Source organism: Asterias amurensis, chromosome 13, assembly GCF_032118995.1.
Source record: "Asterias amurensis chromosome 13, ASM3211899v1".
Lineage (NCBI taxonomy): Eukaryota > Metazoa > Echinodermata > Asteroidea > Forcipulatida > Asteriidae > Asterias > Asterias amurensis.
The window spans coordinates 9,272,630-9,293,272 of NC_092660.1; the positions used below are offsets into that span (position 1 = coordinate 9,272,630).

Below are 20,643 nucleotides of genomic sequence, written 5' to 3' on the forward strand. Positions count from 1 at the left end.
GATTTGTCATCGCAAAAATTATCCATTGTCACATTAAATAAAATAAATGTCATCAGCTGTTTTTGTATCCATTGTATCAGCTAACAAATTTGCATACAATGTTTGGTTTTAAATAGAAATGTTCCTCCTAATACTTTAGTTGAAAAACGTGGCAAAAAAGGGCGGGGGGGGGGGGGTCTGTCAGAAATGTTTATCCAGTAAGACTTTAAAGTCCGTGTCGACTTCTGAACTCAGTATTTGTGGCATGTTGCACATACAAGGAATTTGGAATGTTTCCATGTGTGTTTTACCATGGTTTTACACGTTCACCAATGTGCTCAGTGCTTTTGACCAATCAGCAACAAGTCACGCAACTGAATTAGCATAATGCTTTTGTGCACAATCTGTGCCGCGTACAGTATAAAACACCCGGTTTTCTGATTCTTGAAAACATTGTCTTTGGGCAGTCCGTTTTGAGACTGAACTTAATCTATTCCCGTCTTGCTGTATAGACTACTGAATTTGGAGCCATGAAGCAACTAGCGTTGCTGCTGGTGGGAGTCGCCTTGTCATGTAAGTATGCCGCTACAAAAGTTTCTGAAGTTTTTGTTTTGTTTTTGTAAAAGCTAACTTGAGTGATGGATATGCATTAGCTTCCCCGGGTCGACCCCGGTGTATGGCGTATTTTTTTCCAGGATGAACGTGTGCAGATAATTACCCACGTTTGTCCTGGAAACAAAAACCGCCACACACCAGGGTCGACACAGGGAAGCTAACGAACGCACCTATAGACGATGTGACCTGTGACATCACATCTTTAAAAAAGAGCCACAGAGCCTGGACTTCCTGCAGGCAGGATTTGTACACAGCCTAATGGAATACATCATAAAATCATATATGGAGATTGCACTGTCTAATTCCTATCAACTTTTGATATGATGAAAGGGGGCACATCTCAAAAGCTGCCCAGCTTTTAATTTCATAATTATTTGTTTTGTGTGAAAACGGTGGTCACGGATGATTTTATCACACTATTGTCTCGGAAAGAGACTGCTTATAAAACAAAAGCACACACAACTGGCACGAGAAACATAGCGGTAAATTTGGAGCCAGCAGAATATTGGCAGTAGAAAGTTTACGATAAAAGCATAATAAAACAGTAAAGGGTTTGAGGATGAGCTAAATCATCAAAGATAAACAGATTGGTAGGCCTATACTATAGTCTACTTTATAATGAGAGAGTGTTGACATAATTGATTGATTTTTCAGGCTAAAGAAGGCCTAGGCCTATAGGGGTTACTTTTGTTATAACTTTCGTACGAAACCTGTTATTCATTTATTAACCATTTCAAGCTAATTGTTGATGGTATTTTTGTATTACAAACTTTAACATGTTTTGCTTTGCAGATGCCGCCACAATCCCTGTGAACCCACAGTCGGATGGTGAGTAGAAACTTGTACTCTTTTTTTTAGTGCGAGTGGAGTCTTGAATAATCTAAACCCCCAGATGAGGGCGCTGTTTAACGTGAAAGAAATTAGACGGGTTCCCTTTTGTGCAAACTTTGTCAAACTGAAACCTTAACGTTTTGGCCTGGGATCCAGACAAAAGTAAACAACAAGAAGTTTTTGCCGAAAAAGAACCGAGGAACTTCGAGCTCTTCCAAATAAATTCACAAAATGTTCATCTGTATTATTTTTCAGGCTACTTTTCTGAGGGTCGTGAGTATGTGTACCAGTATAAGGGTCAAGTTCTCAGCGGACTACCGGGGGTTAGCAAGGAGGTGGCCGGTATCAAGATTGTGGCAGACACCCGCATACAGATGAAGGAAAATGGAAAATGTCTGCTCAGGGTAAGTTAGAATAAAGAATAGAACAAAAACTTGATAAGCACACAAGACTATTGCTTTAAAACAGAAACAGGTGAGGTTACCAGCCAAAATTACATTAATAATTAGTTTGCGGTTTTGTGACTGATGGTGCCCCAAAGAACTGTGCTTTGTCATATTTTCTTTTAATTTTATGAAATTGGGTACAGTGGGGGCAGTGTCCAACATCATACATGTCCAATTGTAAACTTGCAAAACACATACACACAAATTTTGCCTAACAAATATCAGAACCTGGTTACCAGCCAAAATTACATAACTATATTGAATAAATTGTTACATGGTGCCTACTCATTTTATGCTAAGCTTGAAATTTGCCTAACTACTTTTTAAGCACAGCTTCTCATGAATTCAGGCCTAAGATTGAACTCATCTTTTATTTCTTGTCTTACAGCTTGAAGGAGTAAAACTCCACAAAGTTCTGACGAAGACGGAGAATCCTGCAAAGCAACAAGTCGAGGAGAAACTCCAACGTCTGGATTTCATCTACGAATCTCCCCTAGTTGTCCAGCTCGTCAAGCCCATCGAGTTCACATATGTTAGCGGAAAGGTTTGTACAGGCGTTTAATTTCTCAGAAATTTTTCAGGATTTTCTCAAAATCTCCTTATTGGCTTCAAGTTTTCCTGAAAGAAGTAAAGCAGTGACCAAAGGGAGAAAGGAATACCCCACATTGTGTCCAAACCTCCGTCCAATTTCATGGAAGTCTGCGCTTACGTCACTCTGTAAAGTTTTTATATTGCCACGTTTCTTAAAAGCAATCTCCACGGAAAGTGAAAGAGTAGGGGTTAACCCCAATGTTTCTGGTTCCTGTGTTTGTGTTGGTTTTTTGAAAGGTTTTGGGGGCATTTATTAAACATAGAAATGTGGTTTTATGAAATTTGTGTCTGTATGGAGTGCCCCTTTTCTTTATTTAGGTGAGCAACATCATCCCCTCTATGGAGGACCCGGTCTGGTCTACAAACATCAAGAAGGGTATCGTAGAACTGATGCTTGTCAATATCCGGGGGACCAACGACTTGAACGAACCCACGGCACAGAGCACTGATGGGGTATGTACTTGAGTAATATATAAAGTTTGGAAGGTTCTGGAACCTGACCATGGAAGCCATTTTTTGGAATTTTAAAATGCATCAATACTCTTCACAGAAGCTGTCATTTACTGTGTCCAAATGGACTGGCCTGGTCAGTCACAACACTTGTGTTGTTGAGCATAACTGCTTCTCTCCACCCAGGAGTACAGTTGGGTACCGGCAAGAGCTAGGGAGTAACATGGGATGGACCGGCATCCTATCCAGGGGGAATAGAAATATTCTCAGTCATTTAATGCCAATGAAATCAGATATAAACCCTGGCCTGATAATAATAACAAGAATTTAGAATATTAATTTTTAATTTTTAACCATACACTGATGTGTGTTAGCACTGTATACTCAGTACTTTCCCGAGTCCTGTGAAAAAAATATCACAGGCATGTTAGAAACGCTCCCCATAGAAAACTATATCACAGCGTTTACAAAAACTGAAAATGCACAACAAACAATTAATGATGAGCCGTATGGGCTCGGGGCGGACTTTGCTTTACTTTGGTGTGTTCAATAATGGGTCTGCTTGCCACAGGATTCACCCTTCTCTGCTGACAGGGTTAGATATTTCCAAAGTAACTTCCTGTCTCAATTTCATGTTAAGAAATGTCTGCGTTGTACTTTTTTACTGCTTTGATTCGGTTTTTTTATCTTGTTTTATTCCCTTTCCTCTTTTTCCCCAGACCTCAATCACCAGACAAAAGAAGTACTACCGCGTGATGGAGGTAATTGCAGATGGCTATAACTTATTAATATAGAAACCTTATCGAATGAAGAACAAAATGTGAAAGTTTTCTGACAAAGAAATTATTTTTATAATTGGAGAGAAAAAATAAACTTATTCTAGGAGCAATACGCTTAAATACTAATTGACAATCAAAACTTAAGTGGCAAGGGACAAAAAAATGTAGTTATCAAAAATTAGAATTTATTTAATTTTGGGTGGAACAACGTCAATTTACACTCTACCAACTGAGCTATCTAGCCCTATGATGGCGGTCTCCCTATTTGGTCAATATCTCTGTTCGGGTGCCAGTCAGAAACCAAAGTTTATGATACAACCTTGGAAGCGGCACAATACAGAACATTTTGGCTTTAACTTAAAATGCTAATTATAAACCACAAGGGAAACCGACTGGTAAATTTGAATTAATTTGGGGGTTGAACTTTTTTGTGGAGCGGTGGCACGTTACTCTGCAGATCAAATAACACTATGGTCAATTTTTCTTAAGATTTTTGTACAATTCATATTCACAGAATGGCGTTGCAGGAAACTGTGAGTCTGTGTATGACGTCAAAGTCTCAAAGCCTGTCATGAAACTTGTAGACAACAAAGTCCCAGGTAAGTTTTTCTGTCAACTTATATCGTTTATGAAATTAGTAGACTGTAAATATTAACGATGAACTCCCAAGGTCCCAGTTTTACGATGCATTCATTTTCCAATAAGTAGGGTCCTTAAAAAAAAATCTTATAGAAATCTCTTACCTCAGGCGTTTGTAACCGTTTTTTATCAAATGCATATGGGAAGAAAGATGTTGTAAAAGTAGAATACAATGATCCACACAAACATGCCTCGAAATTGCGTGGTTTTCCTTTTACCTCGTCGACTAACACAGTTCGCCGTTTATGATAAATGGCCGACTGTGTTTATTACACTTCCAGAACAAGATACTGCACCACAATTGCTTTGTCCTCCCCCCCCCCCGACCGGTTCTTTATCGAGCACTACCAATTCTAGTGGACCTGTAGCTTTAAGTTCGATCCAAAGGATAAAGCAATTATGGGAAGGCATCTTCCTTAAGGACACAAGCATCGTGAACATCCAGTCAGGATTCGACCCCCCCCCCCCCCCCCATATGATTGACAGTATGAGGACAGTGCACTGGACTCCTCGGCTTTGACGATTAGGGAAATCTGCAAAATATTTGTAATAATCAATGATGTACCTTACTCTCTGAATCAATCTATTTCTCTTCAGCTCTCCGCTATGTCTTGAACATTACCAAAACTCGCGATCTTATCGAGTGCCAAAGACGCAACCAGCGCAGTGAGGTCTCCCTCCTTTCGGGTCAGAAGTGTGAACATTGCTGGGACCCCAAGAAAGAAAACGTTGAAGAGCCAAGACCCCAGGAAGGCCAGCCAAAGCAGGGAAAGGAAGACTTCATGACCTGTCTGAACAAGGTGCTGGATTAATATTTTAAAAACAATTATACTTGTTCCTAACTCAGCACTCCCTTAAAGGCAGTGGACACTATTGGTAATTGTCAAAGACTAGCCTTCACAGTTGGTGTATCTCATCATATGCATAAAATAACAAACCTGTGAAAATTTGAGGTCAATCGGTCATCGAACTTGCGAGACAATAATGAAAGAAAAAAACACCCTTGTCACACGAAGTTGTGTGCATTTAGATGGTTGATTTCGATACCTCGAGTTGTAAACCTGAGGTCTGTGGAAAATAGCGCCCTCAGTTTGCCAAAGCTGGAGAACTGTGTTCAAATCCAATGAGGGGAAAATCGTCACGGGCATCAAGGGGTCATTATAATAGATAAGCCGTTTTTGACTCTCAGCTGAAAGTTATTTATACTAAATGCAAATTTTGAGAGTAAAATGGTTATTGATCGGTATCTACGATGTCTATTTGGCCATAAAAAGTTAATAGTTGAAATATTGAGATCATCCTTTATTGGCTGTTTAAGCACAAAAACTTGCTAAGCACAGAATAGTATTGTTCAGCAGGAACAGGTTACAGCAAGACAATTTCTCAACAGAACATAATCTACCCAGCAACTCGTTATACACATGGTGTTACTGCAAACCAAACATTCATTGATACCTCACCTTGCATTGCCTCAAATCCCACAAGACATATCCTACCTTGTGTTCTTCTTTTTAATTATTTTTTGTTTATGTTCAGGTTCGCTACGGCATCAGCTTGAAGGACCATGACAAGTTCCTGATTGACACCGTGGTTGTTGAGGGAAAACACGTCTTCATGCCCTTTGGTGAGAAGGGAGGAAAGGCAGTCACCTTTGTCAAGTGAGTCCCTCGTTGATTTAATTCTGCAAGCCTACCTTTAAATTTAAGACGCTAATCTTAAGACGCTTCTATTTCCAGAACCTTCAATATTTGTTTTGTAAATCATTTTCAGTTTGCCTTTTGGTTTTCTTTTCCTGTTTATGTTCGGCACTCTGTCCAAAGTATAATGCCTTTAAATTTTGGTTAGTGTTATTATAAAAGTAATGAAAAGGTCAGAAACAAGTTCAGTATCATCAGTCTTTTCTCGACGGTATCTTCATGTGCTTAGGCCTTGACAAAATGTTACCGGTTACATGCCATTTTTTTAAAAAGGCAGGTGCCATTTTTTTTAAAGGTCGGTAGGTCAGGATTTTTGGTGTCTTTGTCTTTAAAAAAAAGTTATTTGGCGAAGGTGTAAAAATGCCCTACTTGCCGAAAACTACCAAAAAACCAGCGACTGGCAAATCCTTTACCTCTGCAATAATCTTAAACTCAAATGAAATAGGCCAGAGATGTTGCTTGTTAGTGTGTCAGATATGTTTCTAAAATTATATATTTTTGGTTAAAAATGATAAAAACAATCTGCAGTTTGACTGGGACCTGCCCCTTTTCTTACAAATTACTTATACTTGTGTTTCAAAATACGGGCAATTAATTAAGGCAGACTGTTCCATGGGACAATTCAAAATCATGAAGAAGTAAAAACGTTATTTCGTCATATTCCAATTTTCCTTGCAGCCAAACCTTTGTCTTGAAGAGCAACAAAGAGATCCCTGATGAGGAGGTGATCCCTGAGGTCCAGAACCCCAAGCAGATGCCGGAGGACCTGTCCTTTATCTTCCAGGAGAAGTCTAGCCACGACCACGACACAGAAGAGGAAAGCCAACTTTCCGAAGAGGACATTCGTAGCTTGGTAAATCCATCTCAATCCATCTCAGTTGAGCATTTTACGTCAGTACAACAAGTCAGGCCTGGTACTTCACTGAGGCAACGATGGCGATTGCCTCCATGCCCTCTGCCACCTTGGTGCCCTTTAAATGCTTAAGTAGAAATTAACAATTTCCTCATAGGGTGCCCTTTACCAAGGAGAAAATGCCTCGAAAAAAATGCCCTTTCAAAAGCCAAGCATACAGGCCTGGGAAGGTCATATATGTCACATTTACGATGAAATTGAGTTGGAATAATTATACAAAACTTGGTGTTTTTTCTATTTTTTCTGGATATACGATAAAAGCTTCAAGTTTGTCCAAAAGTTAATTGAAAAGATACAGGTCATTCACAATAAATGGAACATACATTGTAAATCGTTGAGTCGTGTTTAGAGAAACAAAGTCGTATCTTAGATTTGGAGACAGTTGCTATGTCATGATTCGGAGCAAGCTTTTGTGATAGTTGTGTAACAGATCCTGAATGAATTAGTAACACAATTCTGAATGAATGTGTATTGCACGTTTCCCTCATCTGGAGTTTGCTCTACAAAAAGCTTGCCCCGAACCATAGCAACTGTCTCTAAAGTCTGAGGAATTCAAACTGAATTGGTGAGTATTAGCAAGTCATTGTACCAGATTGTACCAAATCTAACTCACAAACGGCTTATTCTTGCTTTGCATAACGAGTTTAACGAGTGACATTGTAGGTGCTCTGACATTACACTCACCTTATATGTATTATATCTTTTTAGGTTACGGTCCACGTTGAAAAGATCATTGCTGGCATCCAACAAGATAAGATCACCGAGGAAGCTCCTCTCAACTTCATCTACATGGTCAAATCACTCAAGAGACTCAGCCCAATTGAGCTTCAGAATGTCTTTGACAGGCTCGGCAAGAAATTCGCTGACGATGATGAGCCGACGAAGGTTAAGAAGTAGGTCAAACATGTTGATGAGTAATCATATTGACAGTGGCAGTCTTTTTGATTTACCACATGAGAAAATGCTCAGTTTAATACAGGGAACAATTGCGGCCATTTCCACGAGGTGTTCGCAATGATGGAAATCAGTGCCCAGAAGCCAAAAAACATGAATACGATTGCCGCTCTTTCAAAAACTTGAAAACTATACATCCTTTTTACCACTTGTAGTGTTTACATTGAGTCCACTAATTGGAAAAAGGAATTACATCGAGATAAAAGGTGTGGGTTGCCAGGTGAAAAAGGACATTTTATTTTAGCCTCTTTAATGGCTACAACGCTGATGTTGCAAAATAAATGTTCTGATTGATTGCTTGATTGATTAACTTTTGGATGTCTGGTCCGTAGGCAGATTGTGCTGGATGCCATCCTGCAGGTGGAGAATGATAAAGCTGTTGAGATATTGACTGATGAGATCAATGAGCGTCAAATCATAAAGGAAGAGGCAAGCCAAGTCTTGAGCACCCTAGCTCTCATCAACAAACCCACAGTGGAGATGCTTGACAAAGTCTTGGTGAGTCCTTTCATTATTTCAGACGGGTTTTTGGACTTTTGTATTTGTCGAGGTTTGTATTGAAAAATGTTTTTGTTTGTTTTTCTCTCCAGCGTAAATTCTATAGGTTCTGTTTACAGATAAACTTATAGATAGGTTTGAATCCCAACCGAGTGAATTGCCTGTGTTTTTTCACACATAATTCAGTAAAATACTGAGTTTTACCGATAGACACCATCTTTGTTGGTAATCTGCATTTTGGCTTCCAAACCTGTCAAGTGCTCAAAAACGCAGCCACATTGTTCACTTACCAATCGTGCAATGACTTTTGTGAAATGTGCGAGTGTTGCATTTTTGTTTTCATGCGAAAGGCATGACTGTGTGTTCCACATTTGACACTGTATTCAGCTTAAACTTTCCTGTGGACTTTGATTGTTTACTGCTTGACAATTTTGCCTGTAATTAAGAAATGTGTTAATCAGGGAATCAATGTGTGGTGATGAGGTTTTCAACTAGTGGTTTAAACCCGCCGAGGCCTGGTTCTTGATAAATTTACCGAGACAAAGTCGAGGTAAATTATCAAGAACCAGTGTTTAAACCATTAGTTGAAAACTGATTCAACACACTTTGATTCCCATTCATAAATACCTTTATGGTCAAAAAACATCAAAACTTTTTGGTCAAAAAGTAAAATAAATGCAAAAATTATAATTGTTCAAAAATTTCTTTCAACACAACACCCCTCTAACTATGCAATGGAAGGCCCTCGGGTAAACAACTCCTCATAAGGGAATGCTGTGTGCTTCGCGCGTATCACGTGATGTGGCACTACTGTTCCAGCCGTTGCTCTCGACCAAAAGGAATGAAGAAACTGTCTTGTAAGCTTTAGGTGCAAGCTCGCTTGTCACGCCCATGTTTCAACACTTTCTATTGGTGTTATATCACCCCTTCAAACACCCCCATGTGATGCCCTCTTGACCAATCAGAATGGATAAACTGTCTTAAGTATTTATGAACAAAAAATTATCTATGACCCCACTTTTAAACATGAGCAGTATAATTTGAATCCATCCCTATTGATGTTATACTTGACCTTAACCCCCTTCTTTCTTTTCTCCAACTCAATAGCGACTGTGCAGAGGTCCTATCCTGTCACTTGATGATGCTAAAGACGTCAAGACGACCTGCTGGTTGACCTTTGGGTCATTGGTTCACAAAGCATGCAAGGTCAACAAGATCTGCACCCAGGACAAGCTCAATGAGTACTCGTTGGTAAGTTAGACCTTTCTGGAGTGGTTAAACTGTTATCATCCTTAAGAACAACAAAATGATGCTTACCAGAAAAAGGTTTACCAGCCAAAATACTATGTCACATGAAACAATTTGTGACTGGTATCTTGCTTGTTTTTGCTGAGGTGTTAAGCATAATTCCTCTGCTTAAGCAGTTCTAAAAAATCGGCCCAGGGTTCGAATCCCATTCAAGTAGCCTGTAGATTTTACTTTTTGTTAAAACTTACTTACTTAGTTACTTAGCTGCTTAGAATTGGGTGTCCCTTGGCCTCCTTGGAAAATCGTCCCCATTCAGGTCTATTTCTAGCTAAATTCTCTGCCTCATGAAGTGGAATGTTGATATCTTTCTGAACTTGAGCCTTCCCAGGCCTGGAATTACAATTTTTTTAGGGCAGGCCACTTTGGCCTTGGAGCAGGCCAAATTTTGAAGGGCACCAAGGCCAGTAGAAAGGGCACCAAGGCCAAAACTGAAAATAAAAAAGGCATCAAGGCCAAAAAAAAAGAATTGACCAGGGGGACCCCTACGGGTGGTAAACCCAATTAAACAGTTCACATGAATAAGGATATTGATAATCAAATCTCAATAAGAATATTTATAAATCATATCTTATTCATGAGCAAACTGTACCATTTAGTTTTAAAACAATATTTGTATTATTTAAAAATATAAAAATACTTACCCCCCCACAATTTTTTTTAATAAAGCAGCAGCTTTAAAATCAGTTAAAAAAAATTGACCAGTTTACATGAAGATGGATATTGATAAATCATACCTTATTCATCATAAGCAAACTTGACCTGATTGGCATTACATTGAATTGATTAACTTTTATTTTAGGCCTACTAAAAAATAAAAAAAAAAATAAAAAAAATCCTTAATTGCCCAAAAAGATGTCAAGTTTCTTGCATTTTTCAGCAGAGCTTTCAGAACGCTTCAAACGCTCTTTTCGCGGCATTATTCTATTATGAAGTTATAAAGTTGACCTGAAAAGTTGTTGCAAGCGATAGTAACTAAACAAGTTTTTCAGATCACGCGGTGTAACAATGCCACCAGCAGAGGGCGGTCGAAAAACAACAGCGCCCGCTGTCGTTCAATGATTCATGTAATAGACGGGTCCCCTGTGAAAATGGGACGTCAGATGTTCGGGCTAATCGCATGTACATGTGTACGTGTTTGCAACGGATGTCACGATTGGAATAACAAGTTGCGCGACTCGTTGTTTGTACGATGATGACTCTTGACCTGATTGCATTGGATTATATTTTTTTACACTTCACAAGCGAAGTTTCGTTGGACGAATACTAAACGCGTAAATATTGTGGTTTTTTTTAATGAAAATAAAGGCACGACGGCCCTTTTTTTTAAGAAGAAAAAAAAGGGCACGACGGCCAAAAGGAAAAAAGGGCATGGCAATTATGGCCGTGAAAAGCGGAAATTTTTGAAGGGCATCACGGCCAGTTGGAAGGGCATCGACGGCCATGGCCGTCGTGGCCGCCGTGTAATTCCAGGCCTGCTTCCAACGCAATGGTAGACGCCCTCGTTGACGTGGTGTGTTGAAGTCATAGTAGTAGACCAGGTTGGGTAGCCTGTAGGTCTGGCATTCTGATGACAAGAAACCAATTCAGGCGACGTCTGGTCACTACATCCCTAATTGTTGTGGTCATGTTAAGTTGCCTGCGTATGTTAAAACTAAAATAAAAAATAAGTTGCCTGTGTATATTAAAGACACTGGACACTATTGGTAATTGTCAAAGACCAGTCTCCTCACTTGCTGTATTTCAAATAATGCATAAAATAACAAACCTGTGAAAATTTCAGCTCAATCGGTCATCGAAGTTGCGAGATAATAATAATAGAAAAAACACCCTTGTCACACGAAGTTGTGTGCTTTCAGATGCTTGATTTCGAGACCTCAAATTCTAAATCTCAGTTTTCGAAATCAAATTCGTGGAAAATTACTTTTTTCTCAAAAACTACGTCACTTCAGAGGGAGCTGTTTCTCACAATGTTTTATACTATCAACCTCTCCCCATTACTCGTTACCAAGTAAGGTTTTATGCTAATAATTATTTTGAGTAATTACCAAGTGTCCACTGCCTTTAAAACTAAAATGAAAAAAATTAAAAAATTAACTGAGGATATGAATATTTGTTTTAACATTTAGCATCTCCTGGAAGGTATTGATGCGACTAGCCCCAATGATGAGAAACGCTTCTTCCTGAAGGCCATCGGTAATGCCGGTCTCGTCCTCAAGAAGACCCCAGAGTCTCAGACAGATTCCATCGATAGAATCAGCGAGCTGATCAAGCATGAAGTGGCTGACATTGATCTCAGAGTGCAGGCTATTTACTCACTGCGCCGTGTCTGCAAGGAACATACACACAGAGTGAGTGAACCATACCCCATTGTTAGGATGACCACACAGGAAAGCTTCTTTAAAGATGAACCGGTCTCACAATTCATAAAATCTTCCAAACCTCTTAAAAAGTGTGTATCTTTGTTCAAGCGCCTTCAGCATCTTATTGGTGGATAGGTGCGCTATATAAGCCTATATTATTTCATTTTATCACTTGCTGATAAAATATGTTAATCAATAGACACCCACAACCGTTGTGGTGCCGCCTTGGCTAGTTTAACAAACCCTGTCCAGTTGGTCTTTTTGTGACCCTGCAAATAATTTCCCAGGGTTTTTCGAGGGTTCCTTGTGTTAGGTGCAGTTACGTAAAACAAAAGTGTTGTCACACTGCATTTGTGAAGGAACCTCGCTTCTGTTCAGCTTCCAACCGAATCAAGACCAAATGCCAATAGACACCTAGAGGCAAACTTCTAACTGTGTATGTTTTGGGTTATCCTTTAAAATCAAAGATGCATTGTTTGTGCAGCGAAATGAATGATGGATCTTGAACAGCGCTGATGCTAGTCCAGATTCTGGAATTTTGTTATTAAAATATAGTTGTAGCTCTCAAGATAACACAGAAACTCTCCGCATTGAGGGCACTTTGCCAACCAATTCAGAGACCACTTCTTGGCTCATCATCTGGACGTTGAGGGCATATTTCCGAAAAGCTTTCTCTGGGCGCGAAGCTATCATGCACTCAGTATACGAAAACGGTCCACACGCTTGACTACGTTGATGCAGACACTGATTCTCTTTCTGTCTCCCCCAGGTGATCTCTCTCCTGATGCCATTCCTTAAAGATGCTGACGAGAATCACGAGATCCGCATTGCCTCTTATGTGATCATCATGGATTGTGAGCCCAAGCTGGACGATGTCCAGTTCATTGTGACTGACCTTCATAAGGATAAATCCAAGCAGGTCATCAGCTTCATCTACACCCACCTTGAGGGACTCGTCAAGAACCCCAAACTCTGCAAGTTCAGTTTGTGAGTCGACGAACAAACTTTTAATAATAATAATGTTTGTTGTCTTGTCGTTTAGGTTTGAGAAAGACTCTGCTAGGGTCGAAACATCGGGCCATAAATTATGATTTGCACATAAACCATATGTCTTTTGGTTTGTAAGCAGTTTGCAACAGCTAATAATAAAAATAATAATACCTAGCGCATTTTACATTAACTGTGTCATATAGAAAGGTTTGCAGTTTATGGCCCGGTGTTTCGACCCTAGCAGAGTCTTTCTCAAACCTAAATGATAACACAACAAACATTATTAATAACTGTGTCAGTTAGATTTGAAACTTTGCATGGTGGAAATACGATATGGGAAGGTTTGCGCCATGTAGTGACTATCTCTAAATGAGTTGAGATGGTTCTTAAAAGAACCGTTGGTTTCCAACCAATGGTTCTTTTCAGAACCATCCCATCTCATTAGAGATAGTCACTACATGGTGTTGCCGCAAACCTTCCCGAAAAACAACTGTATTGATGTACTTTACATAAGTGGCCAGCCGTCGATTTCACCAAACTCTTCCTAACTTAGGATTAATCTTAGGACTTAGGACGGGTTCAGTTCCGTATCAAAATACGTAGGATGCATTGAAGGACGGGTTACTCGTCCTAACTCGAGATAGGATTGATCCTAGCGTTTCGTGAAATCGGCTCCTGGTCATTTTGTCAATAACATTCTTGTAATCTTTCAGGGGCCCCTTGTGAGTATACAGCCCCGGGCTGCTGTAGTGCTCCTAAGACATGTTGCTCTTGCAATACAAAGGTTTTGGGTTCGAATCCCAATTTCCTGTGGTTTTTGTTTTCAACGAACTCGCAAAAGTACTGATTCTACAGTGCTTAATACACATTGGTGTAAGGGTAAAAACAAACTATGAAATAATAACTATTAAGACTTGCAGGGTCTGTTAGGACTCTCTCTGGTAGGGATAAAGTTACTCTAACCCACTTAAAGGATCTATTTAACTTTTGTAGGACAAAAAACACAATGTCCACAGATTTACACTAAACTTACACAGTTTGAAGATAATGATAGTAGAAAGCTTCCCTGAAAATATTTTGTGCTGAGGTGCTGTAGTTTTGGGCAAATAAGTAAAACAATGCCATGGAAATAATTTTCGTCTCATGAGACGAAAATTATTTTAATCATTTAAAAACGTATTTCCATGACATTGTTTAACTCATTTCTCAAAAACTACAGCACCTCAATAATAAGATTTAAAGGGAAGCTTTGCACTATCATTATCTTCAAACCCTGTAAGTTTAATCTAAATCTATGGAAAATTTGAAAAAGTACCCAAATCCTTTAAGACTTGACCCTCTACATTTTACGTTTGATAACCACAGGACTGAGGTGGCTAAGAAGGTGCTCCTGACCCTGAAGCCGATTGTCCAAGGCATGCAATACTCCAAGAGGTTCATGTGGTCTCTCAACGCTGGTAAGTCTAAGATTTAGTCCTGTTTCGAATCAAAGTGCGTCAAAAAGTTTCAAACTTCTGCTAAGCATAAATAAGCAGGATACCAGCCACAGATGATACGTTTGGATTGGTATTGTGGATGGTAACCTTATTCCAGTTAGCATCATTTTGTTGTGCTCAGCTAGTTTTTGTGTTGAAGCAGCTCCATGGAGTTAGGCCCTGTTGTTTAGGAATGCGTGCTTCACTTTAAACTCCATCACCAGTCGTTGTTCAGATCAAAATAATTTGGTAACAAGACGGTTTAATATGAGCCTGACATTTCGAAGAACATTAGTGATTTTCTGACGTGTTGACGGTTCGATTATTACATAAACCTTTTTGTGGTACTTCTTCAGTCCAAGAGAAAGTTGCTCTGACCACCGAGGCGTCCATGATCAATACCCCAACCTCACCATTCCCAGTCCGCGGCGCCGTCAAACTCGGAGCAACCATCCTCAATAGGCAGATGAACCTGATGGAGGTGGGATTCCACGCCAAGTGTCTGCGCGAAATTGCAGAGAAGATTCTAGGCGTGGCCAGACCAGCAAGCCCCAAGCTGGAGAAGCTCTTGAGGAATAACGGACGAGTAAATGAAGACAAGTCTATCGTCGAGAGAGATTTGGCGCATCTTGATAATGTGGTATGTATAAGATCAATATTTGTAACAATTTAAATTTTGGTAATTGTTAAAGTCCAGTCTTCTCACTTGGTGTATCCCAACATATGCACAAAACAAACCTGTGAAAATTTGGACTTAATTGGTCATCAAAGTGAGAGAAAATGATAAAAGTTAAAACACCCATGTTGCATTACTTTGTGTGCTTTCAAATGCATTATAGAAGGCTTCGGCTGAAGTATTTTATTATTCGATTGAGAAATTTCTTCTTTCTCAAAAACCATGTTACTTCAGAGGTGGCCTTTTCTCACAATGTTTTATACAATCAACAGCTCTCCATTGCTCGTTACCAAGTAAGGTTTATACTTATTTTGAGTAATTACCAATGGTGTCGAGTGCCTTTATTGAACGCAACGCAAATATAAATGCTCAGTAGTTGTCCTAACTTCTCTTTTGCTTTTTGATGCCTTATTACATAGCTACCAACAACCAGGGTACAAACCAACCTTGACACGGCGAAGGCTTCAGCTTACATGAAGCTGTTTGGCAACGAGCTAAGGACAATCACTGTCGACAAAACCACCATTTGGGAATGGCTTGAAGGAAGTAAGTACAGTAATTGATAGTTTGAGTTAAAGACAATGGACGCTATTGGTAGGTGTCAAAGACCAGTCTATTCACTGGGTGTATCTCAACATATGCATAAAATAACCAACCTGTGAAAATTTGAGCTTAATTAGTCATTGAAGTTGCGAGATAACTATGAAAGAAGAAACACCCTTGTCACAAGAAGTTGTGTGCTTTCAGATCCTTGATTTCGAGACCTCAAATTCTAAATCTGAGGTCTTAGAATCAAATTCGTGGAAAATTAGTTCTTTCTCGAAAACTACGTCACTTCAGAGGAAGCCGTTTCTCACAATGTTTTATACTATCAACCTCTCCCCATTACTCGTTAACCAAGTGAGGTTTTTTGCTGATAGAGTAGAATGACTTGAAAGAAGTAATTTCAGTAAGGAAGAAGAGTGATTTGGGAAGGGGCCAAGTAATGACAAAACCATCATTTGGAGTGACGTGAAAGAAGTAAGTTCAGCAAGAAACAAATTGAGATTCAGGAAGGGGCCTTGTAGTAGTATTGACAAAACCATCATTTTGAAATGACTTAAAAGAAGTAAGTTTAATAAGTGGTGGAATAATTTGAGTTGAGTAAGGGACAAAATCATTTGGGAATGACTTGAAAAAAGTAAGGTCAACAACGGAAAAGAGTGATTTTGGAAAGGGCTAGTGTTGGCAAAACCATCGTTTGGGAATCACTTGAAAGAAGTAGATTTAGCAAGAAAAATGGGTTGATTTGGGATGGTGCAAAGTATTTAGATAACCACCCTCCGGGAATGACTTGGGAAAAAGTAAGTTTTAAGCATGGAAAAAGACTGATAGGTAAAAGAAAAGTAGGATTTGAAACTTTGCATGGTGGAAATAAGATATGGAAGAGTTTGCCGCAAACTCTTCCATATCTAATGGTGTTACCGCAAACTCTTCCATAGGTAAAAGAAAGCCAAGTAATGACAAAATTGCCCTCTGTGAACAGCTTGAAAGAACAGGGGGGACAGAATTTTATGAAAATTAGAAGTCGCACCTCGCAGTCAATTTGACTTTAGAGTAGGCATTTTCCCTTAATTTAAACATTTTTTATTAGGGGGGGGGAAGGACACCAAAATAAAAAATAATTAAATCCTTGAAAAGAAGACGAGCTTTTCCCGAAAGTCGTTGAATGACTCGGAAAATGAGTGGAGGGAAATTTGTGCAAGTTCAGGTTTTTTTCCATTTCAATGGCTGTGTCTTTAATGTCTATGACTTTCTGTAAAAGGATCTGAGAAGATGCAAGAGCTTGAGAATAAGATCCTCACCAGCCAAGTGCCGTACTCCTATCGCAAGATCTTCAGTCTCGGCCGAGGAATGCACAAGATTCCAACACAGGTTGGACTTCCCCTCAAGATCTCCTTCGACACCGCTGCCGTCCTGGCCCTGGATATCTCTGGCAAGGCTCGCATGACACCTACCCTGACTGAGGTGCTTAGAACCAAGAATGGGAAGATGAACAATATCAGCATCGCTGGATCAGTTAAGCCAAGGTAAAAGCCCTGTCATTCTACAGCCGCCCTGTCTGTCCCTCCATGACTCTCTTGACGTTAGGTCTTTATTTCGTTCATTTGGATAAGTTATGCCAAGGTAAAAGCCCTGTCATTCTACAGCCCCCCTTTCTGTCCCTCCATGACTCTCTTGACGTTAGGTCTTTATTTCGTTCATTTAATTTATTCTGACTGTGAAACCAATTACTCTCAGAAAAGCAAACTTAATCACTGTACTGGCCAAGAACCAAAATGGAGAGAAGACATGGAAGGAAGTTTCAGTTTTAGATGTGGGAAGAAAATCCCAGAGATTTATTCTATGGGAAAACCCATACAGTCGGGTAGGGACTGAAAACCCAGTCCGCGTAGTGCCCCTGGCGTGCTTTGAATGGGGGTCCTAGAGGCGGAAGGTGAGGAAGACACCACTACGTCAACCAGACCATGCAGCCAAGTAATTCTGACATAACATTTTGGGGGGGTTTCAATTGATGTGGCCGGAATTAACCATTTCTTTTCAAGGAGTTTTTGTCTCCGACCAAGCCTTATATTTTTTCAGTATACACTTTTAAATGTTTTGGCCACTTTCATCCAATGCAGAGTTGCCGTCACCATGAAAGCCACGATGATCGTTGATCTTGATGACACCCTCAGGACCGGCATCGGACTGGTTGGTTCCTTGAACTCCTCCGTTGTTCTGAACGGCGACGTCATCGTAGACGTTCCCAAGAGGCTCTTCAAGTCCAAGCTTGATACCCCGACCACCGAGCACCAGGTCCTCTCCCTCCGAAGCAGACCTTTCACTTGCAACTTGCTCGTCGGGGCCAAGTCAACAGAGGTAAACAGCTTTGTTTCTTTATGTTATTCAGAATAAGTTGTCCACATACTCCACTGTTTTTCAACGGTGTATTGATTTTAGGAGAAGAAAAATGACTTATGTTGCTTATTTAAAACAAAAAAATTCCAAAAATGAAGCCAACTCCGTTTTGTCTGTAATTTCCGTCAATCTTCAAACTGGAAGAACGTTGGCTTATTTCTTTCAAAGATGATGACATACACGTACTCACATCTTCTAATAGTATCAAATAAAAATGTATTTAACAACATTTTTTGCGTGAGGAAACCTCACAATTTTTCTTCAAAGAAAGAGAACACCTCTGTTTAAAACTATTCTAATTTGGCCCTGTTTGTGAAGAATTCTTTAGAGAGGTCAAAATTGTTTTTGTTTGGGTTTTTTTTTCTTGGGTATTTCTAGGAGAGTGTTCAAGAGCCAGCGATCAGAAACTCAATGGAGGACTCATCAAGATCCATTCATGAGAAACGCATTGTCCAGGGAGAACTGATGGCCAAGAAACCTGTTACCGTAAGAAAACTTATTGCCATCTATTAAAGACACTGGACACTGTTGGTAATTGTCAAAAACCAGTCTTTTCACTTGGTGTATCTCAACATATGCATAAAATAAACCTGTGAAAATTTGAGCTCAATTGGTCATCGAAGTTGGGAGATAATAACGAAAGAAAAAACACCCATGTTACACAAATTGATGTGCTTTCAGATGCTTGATTACGTTACTTCAGAGGGAGCCGTTTCTCACTAGGTTTTATACTATCAACAGCTCCCCATTACTCGTTACCAAGTAAGGTTTTATGCTAATAGTTATTTTGAGTAATTACCAATAGTGTCCACTGCCTTTACCAAATGTTATCAAGAATATATTTTGTTCTTTACTCTTTTTTTTTTACACAGTATCCCTTATCCTCATGGAATACAGCTCAAGGGAGGCCCCAGAAGTCGATTTCACAAAGAGTTAGGATTCATCTTTATCTTGAGTTAGGACGAGTAACTCGTCCTAACTTAGGATTAATCTTAAGGTCTGCATGCTACAGTGCAGGGTTAGGACTTGTCCTAAGTCCTAAGATTAGTCTTAAGTAATAGGAAGAGTTTTGTGAAATCGACAACAGGTTTTTTTTCCTCAAGGTTAACCTAGTCTTGGTTCAAGACTCTCCTGGATTTGTCACAACAGGGTGCGCTATCACCCCCAACGCGCTATCAACCACGAACCGCTGTCACCCGAGAACTGCTATCACAGGAGAGTCTTGACATATTCGTTAAATCTCCCCCCAAAAAAGGGGCGAGCTCTGCGGGAAACCTACGCACGCGCATTATGTTTCCCCCCGATTTTTGGGGGGAGATTTAACGAATGTGCCAAGACTCTCCTGTGATAGCGGTTCTCGGGTGACAGCGGTTTGTGGTTGATAGCGCGTTGGGGGTGATAGCGCGCTCTCTTGTGACAAATCCAGGAGAGTCTTGAACCAAGACTAGGTTATCCGGCACACTGTCCCCGCCTGGGTCTCTATTCCACTGGGTTCCAGCTGCTCGTTTCAAGGCAAGAATTCCTTGGTGTTTTACTGCTTACCAGAGCAGGGGTGGTTAGTCCTAGGAGTGTCCCATTTGCCGGGGTAGATCAGGGATAAAGATATCCTAGTTTGAAAAGGGCTGGTAGTTATTTCCTGTGTTTGCATGCGGGGAATCGTTTTATCTCGAGTGTTTTTTGTTTTTTGCCATTGTTAACAATAATGAATGTAAACACGCCAATTTAAGTCTTTTTAACTTCTGTCGTGTATTTTGTGATATTTTTAATAAACCTTAATGAATTGAAATTGAATTGAATTGAAAATTGAATTGAATAGCAGAATTAATAATAATAATAATAAAAGTAAGACATTTGTAAAGCGCCATATGCCAAAAGTCTCTAAGCGCCTAAAGAGAACAATAAAATAAACAATGAGAAAAAGATACAAGATACAAATAAGCAAATTACAAAAAAGCAGCAATGTATACTTTCCAGAGTCTATGAAAAAAACTTCCACAGGCAAATCACTCGGGTGGGATTCGAGCCAGTGAGGTTACACAGTACTCATCCAAAAGTAAAATGTGTTGTGTCAATCTGGAATTATGAACTTGAGTATCATAAAAAACATCTTCTTCTTTTATTTGTGCAGAAAAAATGGAGCATTGGTAAAGAGTCCCTTGGAGTTGAGGTTGAAATGACTACTCGTCGGGTTCCACGCTCATGCGGCTGGACCTACAGACCAACCCAACTTCTATTCAACGGCCCGATTGACGTCAATGTCATAACCCGACGTGGTGTGGACGCCCCTGAGCAGGTCACTTGTACCGTGAAACTGGAGACTAAGAACTTGACCCAAGTTCAGTACCAAGCGTTCAAGGTAAACATTTAATAATAGTCTCCCGAACCCCCGATTATCTACTCCGCGGCAGTAGAATAAAGCAAGACAGTTCCCTAAGAACAACTCTACCTGGCAAGTAGATACACACATGGTGTTACCGCAAACCAAATATACATTGATACCTC

At 39.8% G+C, this 20,643-nt stretch overlaps 1 protein-coding gene across 1 annotated transcript in view; it reads left to right on the top strand.

Moving 5' to 3' along the window:
* The first annotated feature begins 445 nt into the window (after positions 1 to 445).
* LOC139946351 (vitellogenin-2-like) overlaps positions 446 to 20,643 on the top strand; it is a 33,430-nt gene continuing 13,232 nt past the window's right edge. The window contains exons 1-22 of the mRNA XM_071943991.1: positions 446 to 552; positions 1,387 to 1,422; positions 1,681 to 1,829; positions 2,260 to 2,415; positions 2,781 to 2,915; positions 3,632 to 3,673; positions 4,206 to 4,290; positions 4,928 to 5,130; positions 5,867 to 5,988; positions 6,706 to 6,880; positions 7,649 to 7,833; positions 8,227 to 8,392; positions 9,500 to 9,643; positions 11,827 to 12,048; positions 12,830 to 13,047; positions 14,416 to 14,507; positions 14,882 to 15,165; positions 15,621 to 15,747; positions 17,006 to 17,270; positions 17,865 to 18,102; positions 18,520 to 18,627; positions 20,270 to 20,497. Coding sequence (XP_071800092.1) covers positions 510 to 552; positions 1,387 to 1,422; positions 1,681 to 1,829; positions 2,260 to 2,415; positions 2,781 to 2,915; positions 3,632 to 3,673; positions 4,206 to 4,290; positions 4,928 to 5,130; positions 5,867 to 5,988; positions 6,706 to 6,880; positions 7,649 to 7,833; positions 8,227 to 8,392; positions 9,500 to 9,643; positions 11,827 to 12,048; positions 12,830 to 13,047; positions 14,416 to 14,507; positions 14,882 to 15,165; positions 15,621 to 15,747; positions 17,006 to 17,270; positions 17,865 to 18,102; positions 18,520 to 18,627; positions 20,270 to 20,497 — 3,423 coding nt within the window. The 5' untranslated portion in view covers positions 446 to 509. The remainder of the gene's footprint in view (positions 553 to 1,386; positions 1,423 to 1,680; positions 1,830 to 2,259; positions 2,416 to 2,780; positions 2,916 to 3,631; positions 3,674 to 4,205; positions 4,291 to 4,927; positions 5,131 to 5,866; positions 5,989 to 6,705; positions 6,881 to 7,648; positions 7,834 to 8,226; positions 8,393 to 9,499; positions 9,644 to 11,826; positions 12,049 to 12,829; positions 13,048 to 14,415; positions 14,508 to 14,881; positions 15,166 to 15,620; positions 15,748 to 17,005; positions 17,271 to 17,864; positions 18,103 to 18,519; positions 18,628 to 20,269; positions 20,498 to 20,643) is intronic.